This window comes from Diadema antillarum, unplaced genomic scaffold (genome assembly GCF_040938485.1).
Source record: "Diadema antillarum isolate AM-2024a unplaced genomic scaffold, OU_Dant_1.0 scf00000103, whole genome shotgun sequence".
Lineage (NCBI taxonomy): Eukaryota > Metazoa > Echinodermata > Echinoidea > Diadematoida > Diadematidae > Diadema > Diadema antillarum.
In genome coordinates, this window is record NW_027270992.1 from 246,423 (window position 1) to 262,500 (window position 16,078).

The window sequence follows — 16,078 nt, forward strand, 5'->3', positions numbered from 1 at the left end:
TATTTTGTCCACTGATTCGACACGCAAAAGCACAAAATATAAACATGGCACATACACTCCACACGCAAACACAAGGCACACACAACATGCAGAAACACGTGTACATGCACAAACAGACACACAACCAAAATCAGTCAAGCGCAAGCAAACGAACTGCACGTACAATTTTAGATGCCATAATTTCTATCGAGAATGAGACACAGATTCCAGAGGAATAATGTTCTCAAGATCTAGTTTATTCGCACTCTCAGTATACCGCGGTACATCTTATACTTGCAAGTTTTCGAGATGTCATCAATGCACTGCTTCCGGAAGAGTTCATAAAACTACTGCAAAATATTCCTGATATCGTGTCCTGATTACGTCATCGTTGCTGATTCTGATCGGGAAAGTCCAAAGGTCAAGGGTGAGAGTATGCTTAGATGGCGGCACCATTTCCGGCTCCTGGGATTCAAAGTTTTCAAGACATGGCATGGGATGAGTTGTTGGTTTATTCAGTGAGAGCAAACATAAATGATAGAAAGAAACAGACAACATCTTTTAAGATTTAAAATAAACGATCAAGTTTAATTTTATTCATGGTGCGTTTTCAGACGTGTTACACAGATACAAAAAAAAAAACAGCTATGTTATGGTTATGTCTGTTACCTATTGTTCCGTTGAAAGTAAATGTATTTAGTTTCCTCTTTTCAAATGTTAGGCTCCGTTACACCTTAGATACACATGATCCAAAATGTATAAATCGATTCCATTTTTAAGAAATAATATGTGTATAGAATCAAAATGTCAGGCATTCTTTCGATTTAGTTTAAGTGCATGACTCAAAAACAAAATGTACGTGTATTTGTTTTTACTGGTTCAATGGTGAAGAATTAATCTGGTATGAAGTTTCTGTGTGATTACTCGGGTGATTACTAATAGCGATGAAAACCGCATTCCACACGTTAGCTATGGACTGATGGAGGTCTATCAGTTTCTTTTTTGACGCCTGAACTTACCTGAGCAGAAGGCAAACTTTCCTCCTCGTCGGCTGCACCAGCAGGTCTGGCTGGGGTTGACCTGGGTGTCACAAGCTGGAGGGAAGCGATTGTCAAAAAAAAAAAAAAAAGTGGACAGAAATCTTGTTAGTGGTTGCAGTGGCAAAAATAAAACTATAAACATTCGAGTTAAACTATCTCAGTGAATTCGAGCATATGAGTGTAATAGCTGCATCCCCAGGCCTACTGTGATACTTCCTCCGTGGACTTCGTTATTCGTGCAAATGTGATGTCTTTTTGGCTTATATACATTAAAAAATGTGTAGCTCCTTCATTAATATCAAATGGCGCTGATGGACCAGGAGGAATACAAGCTGCACTAAGTGATGGAAGGAAGCAGTTTTTGACGACTCGATTATTATTCTGGATACTTATGCGTTACGAATCAAGGCAGAGAGAAGGAGAATCGGGGGGGGGGGGATATATTGGTAGGGCGTACAGTTGTAGGGTTCATATTGTCACCTTGTAGACATTGTGCTCTGATGGACGCACTGATGGACCAGAAAGAATACAAGCTAAGCTAAGTGTTAGGAGGAAGCAGTTTTCGACGATTCAGTTATCATTATGGAGACTCATACATTGCGAATCAAGCCAGAGAGCAGGCGAGGTGGCGCGACGGGAGTATTTTGCTACTTTCGTATAGAGTTCAAGTTGTCGCTGCCACCTCAGCTCACCTTGTAAAGATTGTGCCCTGACAGTATAATTGCCTGATAACAATTTCCCTGGATAGATTGGTTCCTATACTCACACTGAGCTACAGCGTGAAAATTCATTGTGGTACACTCTGCGAAAAGGATACTTAATGATGATATTGATAATGATTTGTCATTCATACAAATGCAGGCACATCTGGGCAGAGCCATGTTCCTTACGCTTGTACTTCCTCATGCTCTGGCCCCTCTTCTCGGCGAGGTAGAACTCCTGCATGACCGGGTCCCTCTTCATGAACTCCATGTCGGCGGCGAATTCCTCATCGACCTCCATCTCGAAGGCCGAGGCGACGACCACGAGGGCCATGAGAGCGATGAGGACCTTGGAAACCATGGTGATTCTAGGAGTGAACAAATATTGCAATTTTTAGTTACAGTATGACAATAAGCACTTCTCAATGAAGCAGCGAGACGTCGAATCAACATAGACACAATAAATAAAGAATCAAAACTCATTCCTTTTTCGGAGGAGGGGATCTCTTTGGAAATTTTCGTCTAAGAAAATGAAGACAACATGATAACGCACAGAGAAAAAAATGCTTCAGATTATTTTGAAGAACCATACATGATTTTTCAAAATGTATTACTACGTTTGTGATTTATATTTGTAAAGATTTTGTTGTAGCAGGTTTACAAAATAATGTACATTTACGGAGACCCCACCCGTCAGTAACACTTTGGACAATTCTTGTTACATTCTTCCACATGCAGGAAAGAAAGGTTCTACAGCACGTTGACAGTATACTCACACTGCCTAGAAACAAAGGTCCTTTTACACATTTTATTATGCTTATTTCATTCATAGGCGAATTAAAAGAATAGCTAAATCGATTGAAATGTCAGATTAAAAAAACAAATATAAGACTGCACTGCGCGATACTATCACTTTGTTAACAAAGAAGCTGCTTCATATACACATTTTATGGAATTTCATTCTTTAAAAGTACTCTTTGCTCATGCATCCAGCTCTTTCGACATCATCTTTGTAGTCATTGGATCTTATAGCTTTATAACAAGAACAGGGTTGGTTGCCATGACTCAAAAGGATATAATCGATACCCCTGTCTTACCCTAACATCATAGCTATAAATTTTCTCTGCTTCTAATACATAACAAGCATCATCATTCTATTCAGGAGGAGTTCACGCAGCGTTTCAGTCAAAGTCACTGTCTTTGTTAACATGTAGTATAACGTAGACGAAATTGAGTATAAAGCATGCAGGTAACCCCACCTCACGACCACTTCCCTTATCTTTATTTTATATAGTCTGTCTCCCTAGATTTTTGTTGTGTTCAGAATAAGTCTTAACGGCTGCTTTTAAAGCTAGGAAGCATCTTACACAACTAGTCAATATAGACATGGAATGAAACCAAAGCTCTGTTTGTTACGAGAAGGTGTTGCTCTGCTAAAGATGGAGGAATAGAATAGGAAATTCATCGTGATCCAGTAAACATGATTTCAAGTGACAGTTGAAGCGGTTTACATTCGGAGTGAAGCAACACTCTACAAAATATAACTTTTCACGAGGTAAAAGTAGGACCTTGTGATAGTAAAATCGTGTTAAGTTCTCACTGGAACAGTATTTTAACTGGCTGCAACCATCGCATAGGAAGCTGAAGACTGGAAAACTCCTGCGCTGAGACAAATTAATGCTATACGCCCAAAATTTAGGAGCAAAATGCATACTCACGTGCTGTGGACGAGGGTATAGGAGCTGCGAAGATGTCTTGTGTTGAAAGATTCTTGTCGTCTGGTGCTGTTTGGAGATGGGCCCTTTCACCCTTATATAGAATTTTCTCTCCCTATCCAAGATTTGTTAAATGCAAGTAGAGGGGAGAGGTCACACACACACAGAGGTTTTAGGAAAATAGGAAAATCCTAGTTCTGAAGACTTCCTAATGACGTCATTATCCAGTCAACGAGTACGAAATGAAAAATGAACGGACCTTTAAAAACAAGTTGAATACCCCGCTGATATAATCACCTTAGAAAATGTGATTGAAGAGAAGATGATTAAAGGTAATAACGACAAAGTAACCAGCAGAGAGAGAGAGAAATAGAGAGGAGAAGAAAGTTGTAGTAGTTGTATTTCTTTAAGAAAAAAGTACGGCAATATTGGACTTGAAGCAGATACCGTGAAAACCAGATCAAATAAAGGCAAAAGGTGCCTTTGATCTTGGTGTATCTTAAAAAAAGTTCTTGCGCGACTTATTCAACTATCCAAAGGCAGCCTGCGCCGCTGCACGCTTGGGCAGCCATGTTCATTACGGTCACATTGTAGTGATCCGTTCATAATGACCTTCCTGTATTAAAGGGGATGGCTAGTAACTATCAGTGGGAATCAGTGGGAATACTGGGGGATGATTGTTCCAATTCTTGTGGGATTTATCTAAGAGTACATTATATATATCTATTGTGTGAAAATTATTTGCTTCAGAATGGTCTCATATTGAAGTAATGTGCAGTTTAATGTTTCCAGGTTAACATGCAGTGACGGGGCGATCGTTAACGGCCCGTTAACATGAAACTGCACATTACTTGAATATGAGACCATTTTGAAGCAAATAATTTTCACACAACAATAGATATATAATGTACTCTTAAATGAATCCCACAAGGATTGGAACAATCATCCCCCAGCATTCCCACTGATTCCCACTTATCAGTTACTAGCCATCCCCTTTAAGGTTACTGTAATGTTATGGTAATGCATCAACAGCGAGGGGCCTGCCGCCAAATGATATCCGCCGCGAAAATATCTTACAGTCCATGTCATCAAAAAATGAAGAATATTATACGACCTTTAATTACAATCTCATGCGCATTTATTACAAAATGGGTCCCTTATGTTCACTGTAATCTATTTCTGCATGATGAATTTATGATGTTTACATTAATGTGCACTCATCGTTGTGATGCTATGCTTGTAGGAAATTAAAATAATCATTTGTAATTTATCATTGATTCATACCAGCAATTGGTGTGCTCTTTTATCACACTTAAGAGCAGCCATGACACTGGGATTGCAAAGTTAAGGTCCGGTATGGTATGGCATGGTACGGTTTGGTATTTCTTTGTGTTTAATCTAGATGAAATAAAATATAATAAACAACGATAAGACAAATTCACACTGTATACATGATGAATGCGGGTGGATTGCGTCACTCGGTGAATATATGGCCACCATGGCACCGCCGTATTGCAGGGAGACAGGTTTAGATATATTAAGCAAATTAATATGAAACATAAGACACTTCGAGGGGAGAAAAATATTTTGATAACAAAGTAAGTTCGCACAAAGGCCAACATTAAAGTACAAAAGTACATTTTTTCAGCTAAGTTAGCTTAAAGAATAAGACCAATATTCTGCGAGTTATGGTAACTAACACGTTTCAGAATCTACATGCATGAACGTATTTTCTGTCTTATATCATTCTCTCCAAAACACTTAAAATGAAAATAGTCTGAGAGCTGGCTGCTGGTCAAGTTACTTCACCTTTGATCTTTTATTTGAAATCTTACAAGATGTTGACTGTCTCTCTGTATTATTTTAATTCACTCTCACTGAATAAACCACCAACTCATCCCATGCCATGTCTGAAAAAAAAAGCAAATTAAAAGAAAAAAAATGAGAGAGAAAAAGAGATTGTGTACAAAATCTAACAAACTTAACAGCCAAGTTTGTCTATTGTCCTTGATGACTAAGTTTTCTTCCGGTTGTTTTCTGAAGAACTGTGGAGTAACACACAAGTGAAGTTACTGTAAATAAAAATATTTCTTTGTGTTGCCAATTTATTCTTAATCCGCAATACCCAGGTATGAATGTATCTACGTATGAAGATATGCGTGTATTTTAGTCTGTGTGTATGTTTGTGTTTGTGTGCATTTGTATGCCTTTTAGTGTCTTTTTGATGTAGCTAATATCTTGTGTAGGGATGGTTTGGAACTAATTTGGCACACATGTGTGTATGTAGACACACACACACACACACACACACACCCACACACACACACACCCACACACACATATATATATATCATACGTATGTACAGTATGTGAGATACGTATACTCCACTATTCACATCTAGCGAATAAATATTGAAGAGCAATCTCACAAGCTCTGAACTAAAGAACTGTATCTCGGTTTTCTAATGAACTCATTCAACTCAGTCATTTGTTATCATCAGAATTAATTGAATTAATTATATGAATTAATGGTACCAAACATGGCACGTACACTGTACATGCAAACAGAAGGCAAACAAATGCAGAAACACGTGGACATACACACAAATCTTATTGTGTATATTTATATAAATACATTATGCACTTATATCTTGGAATGCCATTAAAATGACATAGCCAAAGGGAGTACAGTATGCCAATGAAATACGCAGAAAATCATGTACAACGAACAACGTTTTATATCATTTATCGCATGTTTGAGCAAAAATCCACGACGAATTTCTTTATTGTATGGAAGAGCTTTCTTTTATCGTTGCTTTGTCTCCCCCCCCCCCTCCGTGAAACAAATCAAAGTCAAAGGGGCAAAACCAAAAATAACACATTTCTTTTCTCTTTCTTAAAGAGGTCTTCGTGGATTTACGCCCACCACATCATTCCATTTGGATTTAATGAAATATAATTTTATTATTGTCATATTACTACTTAGAATGCATGAACTTTGTCACAAAGTTTCTTTCCGTTAGTGCACAGTCGTCGGCAGGGGTTAAGCAGCATGACTCAGTGATAGCAACTGAGATATTCTTTTTTTATCTTGTTATGACCCTTTCGTCCGAATGCCGGGCCCTGCCGGCGCCGCTGCATTAACGGAGAGACTTTCTATTTACGTGCATATCTGATTATACCTAAACTGCACTTACCTTTCAACCTTGATATTGACAATGACATCAGTTGGCCGCATCTTGGTTTGTTTGTTTGTTTGTTTGTTTTTTTAACTGAACTTCTTCACCATAGAGCACTATTGATCAGCAGAGTATAATTTATTTCCGCTTCTGACGAATTAAACAACATACCAGCTTACATTTAAATCAGATTCTAAAAATTTCGTATAAGATAAACAAACGGCTGATGTTTTTGACGATCGGGACAAATTCAATTGGTCTGGATTTTCCTAAACTACCAGTAGATAATGTATACAGAATGAATTCTCTATTTTTGTCAAGACAGTGTCCGTGCACAGTTATAAATCACTCAAGAATGTTCCGTTTGCACTCTTGTAAACTTGTGAACCCTTTCATTGTAGTTTGACACAAGAATTTTCATCCAGATGTACATTCCTCCTTCATGTCTCACCTTCACAAACTATCTCTACGTAAATGCATAGACGTTCGAAGGGGCTTGTCAGCATGACTCTGTAAAACAACCAATCTAATTTTTTTACCTTAACTGTTAGAACATTTCGTTCGTATGCTATTATTGGAGTAATTATATTTCTGTTATTACCATATAAGCGCCTTGTCTTCTTTTATAATCATTGTTATTTCATATTACGCATACGAATTTACCTCACCAACGTTAAGTGTAGGAGGATTCCATTTACTTTTGTAGACATAAATTTAGCGAGACTATATGATGTAACATTTGTTCTATTGTATAACGTAATAATGTATCAGTATCATTATTGTTATTATCAACTCACATGCATTGCACACCCCAACACATGCACACACTCACATCAACATTCACGCACAGACATTGCAACGTACTACACAAAAATACATGGCCCCAGAACAACCATTCTCAACTTTCCACTCAAATCCTCATAATGGCTCATAACAACGATCATCCTGACCAGGGTATCATAAGTAATCACAGTAAATACTACATTATTTCGGATTTCAATAATATGTTCAAATCTTCACTTGATTCCACTACAAGTCATGTTAATAATTCCCGTAGTAATTCCACAAATAGGAATGATGACACTAATTATAACCCCATTAAAGATTTAAGTTTATTCCACTGGAATGCTAGAAGCTTAAACAAAAATTTTGATTCATTTGAACTACTTCTTCTTTCTTTACAAAATTTTCCCTTTTCCGCAATCGGTATAACTGAAACTTGGCTAGGGCACACGTCTCCAAATTTGTTTAGCCTTGATAGATATAAAATATTTCGCTCTGATCGTAAGAGAGGTAGAGGGGGAGGGGTAGCCCTATATATATATAACGAATTGCGAGTAAAAAGAAGAACTGATATTGATACTGAAAGTTGTGAAAGCCTGTTTGTGGAAATCATCAATGATAAAATGAAAAATAAGATAATTGGTGTTATATACAGGCCACCAAATCATAAAACCGAAACGTTTTTAGAAAATTTTGATGAATGCCTCAACACGATTGCACAAGAAAATAAGGAAATTTATATTATGGGCGACTATAATATTGACATGACGAAAATATATACTTTAGCGGTAAAATTAAAAACTATTCTTTTTTCATATGCTTTCCATTCCCATATTGATAACCCAACAAGAATATCCCAAACATCTAAAACCTTGTTGGATAATATTTTTCTAATAACTTTTCTGTAAATAAATTCATTAATGGTATCTTATATTATGATATATCTGATCATTTACTGATATTCATTATTCTTCGTTATTCTGAAAACGTCAAAAGTATTTCAAAACCCAGGCCAATAATGTACAGAAAAGAATCAGACGAGAATATTGAATTACTTAATTTTGACTTAGTGAAGGAAGAATGGCAAGAAGTGTATCTTCAAAATAACGCCGATAAAGCTTATGATATTTTCCTAGATAAACTTTTATATTACTATCGAAAAACATTCGTTTAGTTAAGAAAAAAACACGTAGAAAGAACAAACATCCCTGGATTACAAAGGGAATCATCAATTCAATAAAAACCCGTAATAAATTGTATAAACTGGCGATTACTACCCACAATACAAAACATTTTACAGATTACAAAAAGTATAGAAATATACTCAGTAACTTGATTCGTATTTCTCGTAAAATGTATTATTCCGATAAGTTTGATAATCAAAAGGATAACGTAAATGGCTTATGGGAAACTATATATGAAATAACAGGTAAAAATAATAAGGAAACATCGTCCGTTTTTTATAATGACAACAAAGAACTCACAAACCCTGATGAAATATCTGATGCTTTTAACTCATACTTTGTAAATATTGGCCCCCAATTAGCTTCAAAAATAAAGAAACAAACATGTTCATTCAAACTTTACTGAATTTCTTCCACCAAACTGCGACAAATCCCTTTTCTTTACCCCAACAGATGAGGAAGAAATACTGGAGATTGTTAACAGATTAAAGCCAAGTAGATCTAGTGGCCATGATGAAATAAGTGTTTATATACTGAAGAAAATCATCAAACAAGTACCCACACCTTTATCTTACATTTTCAATCCTTCCTTGTCTTCTGGAATATGCCCAAACTCATTAAAAATTGCGAAAGTAGTTCCAATTTTCAAAAGAAAAGACGATCCTACTCTTTTAACAAATTATAGACCAATATCGTTATTACCTAGTATTTCTAAAATTCTGGAAACATTTATTCATAAACGCCTGTACATTTTTCTTCATGTAAATGACCTACTTATACCTAATCAGTTTGGATTTAGAAAGGGCCATTTCACCGATTTAGCTATAATTCAATTGTTAGATAAGATTACTGAATCTTTTGCAAATAAAAAACACTTTATAGGAATTTTCATGGATTTATCAAAGGCTTTTGATACCATAGATCATGATATATTAATTTACAAATTAAAAAGATATGGTATTCGTGGTTTAGCACTTTCTTGGATTATTGATTATTCATCCAACAGAAAGCAATATGTACTATTTAAGTCATCTAAATCTCCGAATTTTAATATTGTATGTGGTGTTCCCCAGGAATCAATTCTTGGCCCCCTACTGTTCCTTGTATATATCAATGATATGATAAATACATCAAAAACTCTTAAATTTATACTTTTTGCGGATGATACCAATATTTTTTACTCCCATGAGAACCTCGAAACACTGTTTAATACTCTGAACACGGAAATAGACAAAGTCTCCCGATGGTTTATATGTAATAAATTATCCCTTAATGTCTCTAAAACAAATTTTATACGTTTCAAACCTACTGCTTCACGAAACATTAACAGCAGTTATAATATTAATATTGATGGATTATCTTTAACTGAAGTAAGATCTATTAAATTTTTAGGAATCATAATTGACTCGAGTTTAACTTTGAACGATCACATTCATAATATCCACACGTCTGTCTTAAGAACTGTAGGAATTTTATATCGACTGAAAAACTTCATTTCTCAAATTCCCTGACTATTCTATATAATGCATTGATCTTACCACATATCACATACTGCAATATCGTTTGGGGAAACTGTGGCTCAACTAAATTAATCCAATTCTTACCCTCCAAAAACGTGCTGTACGTTTGATTACCAATTCCCGTTACTTATCCCCATCCAATCCCCTATTTCGTCAACTAAAAACATTGAAAATTGAGGATCTTCACACCTTTCAAACTGCTGTTTTTATGTATAAATATACATTTAATTGTCTTCCAAAAATTTTTGATGGCTTCTTCACTCCAAATTCCACCGTTCATTCATATCCAACACGTCAGTCGTCCGATTACCGTCTCGAAAACCCCAGAATCATTTTAGTTCAAAAATCATTAAAACATAATGGACCAGATATTTGGAATTCTTTACCCCCTAATTTAAAACAATGTACGTCGTTGAACATTTTCAAACGAGAACTAAAAAACACCCTCATAATCCAGTATACTTCTGACATATAAATATTTATACCACCTGGTCAACAAACACCCTAAACAATGAGTTCACGGCCATAACTGAAGCAACATTCACCTCATCACACTGATACACAAAATAACACTCAACGTACAAACCAAGATTCATCCCAACACAATGCACACCGCACTGCACCGCACGTCCTTCGCACAATTACTTCCCACTCAGTGAGTGGCAAGATTTTCTTTATGTATCTCTTTTATTGTGCCCTTCGCACAATTACCCCCCACTCAGTGAGTGGCAAGATTTTCTTTATGTATCTCTTTACCTGGGGCCATCTTCCTCGTCAAGCTTAGCTTATGATGATGGTCCCCTGCATTTCATTTTTATCATTTCCTATTGCTTCCTTTCATATATGATATTCGTTCTTGAAAAAAAAGAAAATGTATGTAAGATCCAAACGTTACGAATATTAGCTGTGTAAATGACTATGTAAGTATTTTGTTGATTTGTTGATTTGTATTGATTTTGAAATGCAGAAATAAAAACTGAACTGAACTGAACTGAACTGAACAAACAGACACACAACCAAAATCAGTCAAGCGCGAGCAAACGAACTGCACGTAATATTTTAGCTGCCATAATTTCTATTGAGAATGAGGCACAGATTCCAAAGGAATACTCTTCTGAAGATCTAGTTTATTCACACTCTTTGCATACCGCGGTACATCTTATACTTGCAAGTTTTCGAGATATCCAATGCACTGCTTCCGGAAGAGTTCATAAAACTATTGCAAAATATTCCTGATATCGTGTCCTGATTACGTCATCGTTGCTGATTCTGATCGGGAAAGTCCAAAGGTCAAGGGTGAGAGTATGTTTAGATGGCGGCACCATTTCCGGCTCCTGGGATTCAAAGTTTTCAAGACATGGCATGGGATGAGTTGGTGATTTATTCAGTGAGAGTGAATTAAAGTAGTACAGAGAGACAGTCAACATCTTTTAAGATTTCAAATAAAAGATCAAATTTAGAGCTTTTCATCATGTGTTTTCAGAGGAATTACAAAGATAGACAAACAGCTACTGATGTATGTGATGTCTGTATCTGTTTACTTATTGTTTAACTTGGAGTAAATGTATTTCATTTCCTCTTTTCAAATGTTAGGCTCCCATACACCTTAGATACACATGATCCAAAATGTATAAATCAATACCACTTTTAAGTAATATGTACAAAATCAAAATCTCAGGCATTCTTTCAATACAGTTTAAGTGCATGCTTAAAAACTAACTGGTTCAAAGGTGAAGAAATGAAAATAAACCAAAAATTGAGCAGACCTGAGCAGAAGGCAAACTTTCCTCCTCGTCGGCTGCACCAGCAGGTCTGGCTGGGGTTGACCTGGGTGTCACAAGCTGGAGGGAAGCGATTGTCAAAAAGAAAAGGGGACAGAAATCTTGTTAGTGGTTGCAGTGGCAAAAGTAAAACTATGCATTCGACTTAAATTATCTCAGTGAATTCGAGCATATGAGTGTAATAGCTGCATCCCCAGGCCTACTGTGATACTTCCTCCGTGGACTTCGTTCTTCATGCAAATGTGATGTCTTTTTGGCTTATATACATTAAAAAAATGTGTAGCTCCTACATTAAAATCAAATGGCACTGATGGACCAAGAGGAATACAAGCTGCACTAAGTGATAGGAGGAAGCAGTTTCTGACGACTCGATTATTATTCTGGATACTTATGCGTTACGAATCAAGGCAGAGAGAAGGAGAATCGGCGGGGATACATTGGTAGAGTTGTAGAGTTCATATTGTCACCTTCGACCAGAAAGAATACAAGCTAAGCTGAGTGTTAGGAGGAAGCAGATTTCGGCGAGTCAGTTATTATTCTGGAGACTCATACATTGCGAATCAAGCCAGAGAGCAGGCGAGGCGGCGGCGTAAGACGGGAGTATTGTAGTACTTTTATAGAGTTCAAGTTGTCGCGGCCATCTCAGCTCACCTTGTAAAGATTGTGCCCTGACAGTATTGCCTAATAACAGTTTCCCCGGATAGATTAGTTCCTATACTCACACTGAGCTACAGCGTGAAAATTTATTGTGGTACACTCTGCGAAAAGGATACTTAATGATGATATTGATAATGATTTTTCATTCATGCAAAATAAATGCGGGCACATCTGGGCAGAGCCATGTTACTTACGCTTGTACTTCCTCATGCTCTGGCCCCTCTTCTCGGCGAGGTAGAACTCCTGCATGACCGGGTCCCTCTTCATGAACTCCATGTCGGCGGCGAATTCCTCATCGACCTCCATTTCGAAGGCCGAGGCGACGACCACGAGGGCCATGAGAGCGATGAGGACCTTGGAAACCATGGTGATTCTAGGAGTGAACAAATATTGCAATTTTGAGTTACAGTATGACAATAAGCACTTCTCAATGAAGCCGCGAGACGTCGAATCAACATAGACACAATAAATAAAGAATCAAAACTCATTCCTTTTCTGGAGGAGGGGATCTCTTTGGAAATTTTCGTCTAAGAAAATGAAGACAACATGATAACTCACAGAGAAAAAATGCTTCAGATTATTTTGAAGAACCATACATGATTTTTCAAATTGTATTACTACGTTTGTGATTTATATTTGTAAAGATTTTGTTGTAGCAGGTTTACAAAATAATGTACATTTACGGATACCCCGCCCGTCAGTAACACTTTGGACAATTCTTGTTACATTCTTCCACGTGCAAGAAAGAAAGGTTCTACAGCACGTTGAAAGGAAAGTACTCTTACTGCCTAGAAACAAAGGTCCTTTTACACAATTATGCTTCTTTCATTCATAAGAAAAGAATACCTAAATCGATTGAAATGTCAGATTTGAACCGCAAGAGACTGCACTACGCGATACTGTCACTACGTTAACAAAGAAGCTGCTTCATTATACACATTTTATGGAACTTCATTCTCTAATTGTACTCTTTGCTCATGCATCCATTTCACATCATCTTCGTTGCCATTGGATCTTAGAGGATTATAAGAAGAACAGGGATGGTTGGCATGACTCAAAGGGATATAATGTTGATTACCCCTACCATGTTTCATTCAGAGTGTCTTACCCTAACATCATAGCTATAAATTTTCTCTACTTCTAATACATAACAAGCATCATCATTCTATTCAGGAGGAGTTCACGCAGCGTTTCAGTCAAAGTATCTTTGTTAACATGTAGTATAACGTAGACGAAATTGAGTATAAAGCATGCAGGTAACCCCACCTCACGACCACTTCCCTTATCTTTATAGTCTGTCTCCCTAGATTTCTGTTGTGTTCAGAATAAATCTTAACGGCTGCTTTTAAAGCTAGGAAGCATCTTACACAACCAGACAATGATTATAGACATGGGATGAAACCAAAGTTCTGTTTGTAACGAGAAGGTGTTGCTTTGCTATATAGATGGAGGAATGAAATAGGAAATCCACTGTGATCCAGTAAGCATGATTTCACGTGACAGTTGAAGCGGTTTACATAGGGAGTGAAGCAATTCTCTACAAAATATAACTTTTCACCAGGTAAACGTAGAACCTTGTGATTGTAAAATCGTGTTAGGTTCTCACTGGAACAGTATTCTAACTGGGTGCAACCATCGCATAGGAAGCTGAAGACTAGAAAACTCCTGCATTGATACAAATTAATGCTATACGCCAAAATTTAGGAGCAAAATGCATACTCACGTGTTGTGGACGAGGGTGTAGGAGCTGCGAAGATGTCTTGTGTTGAAAGATTCGTGTCGTCTGGTGCTGTTTGGTGATGGGCCCTTTCACCCTTATATAGAATTTTCTCTCCCTATCCAAGATCTTTAAAACGCAAATAGAGGGAGAGGTCAAGTTCTAGACTACATTACACAAACACACACATACACACACACACACACACACACACACACACACACACACACATCCTTTCTCATACGCACACCGCGTTAAATGATTATCATTATTTCATACATACACACGCACACACGTTTTATTCAGATAAAGAAGTAAATAGGTAAATCCTAGTTCTGAAGACCTTCTAATGACGTCATTATCCAGTCAACGAGTACGAAATGAAAAATGAACAGACCTTTAAAAACAAGTTGAATGCCCCGCTGATATAATCACCTTGGAAAATGTGATTAAAGAGAAGATGATTAAAGGTAATAACGACAAAGTAACCAGCAGAGAGAGAGAGAGAGAGAGTGAGAGGGGGGGGGGGAGAGAAAGTTGTAGTAGTGGTATTTCTTTAAGGGAGAAGTACGGCAATATTGGGCTTGAAGCAGATACCGTGAAAACCAGATCAAATAAAGGCAAAGGGTGCCTTTGATCTTGTTGTATCTTAAAAAAAGTTCCTGCGCGACTTATTCAACTATCCAAAGGCAGCCTGCGCCGCTGCACGCTTGGGCAGCCATGTCCATTACGGTCACATTGTAGTGATCCGTTCATAATGACCTTCCTGTATTAAGGTTACTGTAATGTTATGGTAATGCATCAACAGCGATGGGCCTGCCGCCAAATGATATCCGCCGCGAAAATATCTTACAGTCCATGTCATCAAAAAATGAAGAATGTTATACAAACTTTCATTACAATCTCATGCGCATTTATTACAAATTGGGTCCCTTATGTTCACTGTAATTTATTTCTGCATGATAAATTTATGATGTTTACATTTTGCACTCATCGTTGTGATGCTATGCTTGTAGGAAATTAAAATAATCATTTGCAATTTATCCTTCATTCATACCAGCAGTTGGTGTGTTCTTTTATCACACTTAAGAGCAGCCATGACACTGGGATTGCAAAGTTAAGGTCCGGTATGGTATGGCATGGTACGGTTTGGTATCTCTTTCAGCAGCGTGTAATCTAGATAAAAAAATGTAATAAACAACGATATGACAAATTCACACTGTGATGAATACGGATGGATTGCGTCACTCGGTGAATATATGGCCACCATGGCACCGCCGTATTGGAGGGAGACAGGTTTAGATATATAAAGCAAATTAATTTGAAACATAGGACACTTCGAGGGGAGAAACAAAGTAAGTTCACACAAAGGGCAACATTAAAGTACAAAAGTACAATTTTCCTGCTAAGTTAGCTTAAAAAATAAGACCAATTCTACGAATAATTATGGTAACTGACACGTTTCAGAATCTACATGCATGAACGTATTTTCTGTCTTATATTATGCTCTCCAAAACATTTAAAATGAAAACCTTCAAAAGAATCAGAAGAAGTGAACTAAAAACATATCCTTACACCTGGTGTTCCTTGTTTATGGCTATATACATACAATGAGTGTATATATGTATATATATGTATAACGTGAAGCGGGCTTGGCCTCGTACGTGGTTGGTACTGCATCATTGGTATATGTGTGACGGAAGAAAAAAGAAGACGCCCTACAGAGCTCTGAATCCACAACAAACACTAACTCACACAATTCTCCAAGCCCACCCCACCTAACCCCACCACAGTTCCACAGCACACCTACAGACATCAGCTC

General features: G+C 37.1%; 2 protein-coding genes across 2 annotated transcripts; both read right to left on the reverse strand.

Annotated features, from left to right (window-relative positions):
- Positions 1-257: 257 nt before the first annotated feature.
- LOC139718925 (uncharacterized) lies at positions 258-3,500 on the reverse strand. The gene is made up of 4 exons (XM_071630375.1): positions 3,439-3,500; positions 1,910-2,088; positions 999-1,073; positions 258-444 (listed from the first exon to the last, which is right to left on the reverse strand). The coding sequence occupies exons 2-4, from the start codon at positions 2,079-2,081 to the stop codon at positions 419-421; spliced, it is 273 nt and encodes a 90-aa protein (XP_071486476.1). The 5' UTR covers positions 2,082-2,088; positions 3,439-3,500; the 3' UTR covers positions 258-418.
- Positions 3,501-11,409: 7,909 nt separating this feature from the next.
- LOC139718982 (uncharacterized) lies at positions 11,410-15,116 on the reverse strand. Its single transcript, XM_071630423.1, has 5 exons — positions 15,110-15,116; positions 13,988-14,009; positions 12,734-12,921; positions 11,868-11,942; positions 11,410-11,435 (listed from the first exon to the last, which is right to left on the reverse strand). Exons 1-5 carry the CDS (start codon positions 15,114-15,116, stop codon positions 11,410-11,412), a joined length of 318 nt encoding a protein of 105 aa, XP_071486524.1.
- Between the last annotated feature and the right edge of the window lie 962 nt (positions 15,117-16,078).

What these genes read in the sequence shown, in the direction of transcription:
- LOC139718982 (XM_071630423.1), bottom strand. An exon ending in GAGCATGAGGAAGTACAAGC is followed by an intron (nt 11,943 to 12,733) that starts GTAAGTAACATG and finishes GCTTCCCTCCAG; the next exon opens with CTTGTGACACCCAGGTCAAC. An exon ending in AAAGTTTGCCTTCTGCTCAG is followed by an intron (nt 11,436 to 11,867) that starts GTCTGCTCAATT and finishes TTTGAATCCCAG; the next exon opens with GAGCCGGAAATGGTGCCGCC.
- LOC139718925 (XM_071630375.1), bottom strand. Translation starts at nt 2,081, where the DNA reads ATGGTTTCCAAGGTCCTCATCGCTCTCATGGCCCTCGTGGTCGTCGCC. An exon ending in GAGCATGAGGAAGTACAAGC is followed by an intron (nt 1,074 to 1,909) that starts GTAAGGAACATG and finishes GCTTCCCTCCAG; the next exon opens with CTTGTGACACCCAGGTCAAC. An exon ending in AAAGTTTGCCTTCTGCTCAG is followed by an intron (nt 445 to 998) that starts GTAAGTTCAGGC and finishes TTTGAATCCCAG; the next exon opens with GAGCCGGAAATGGTGCCGCC.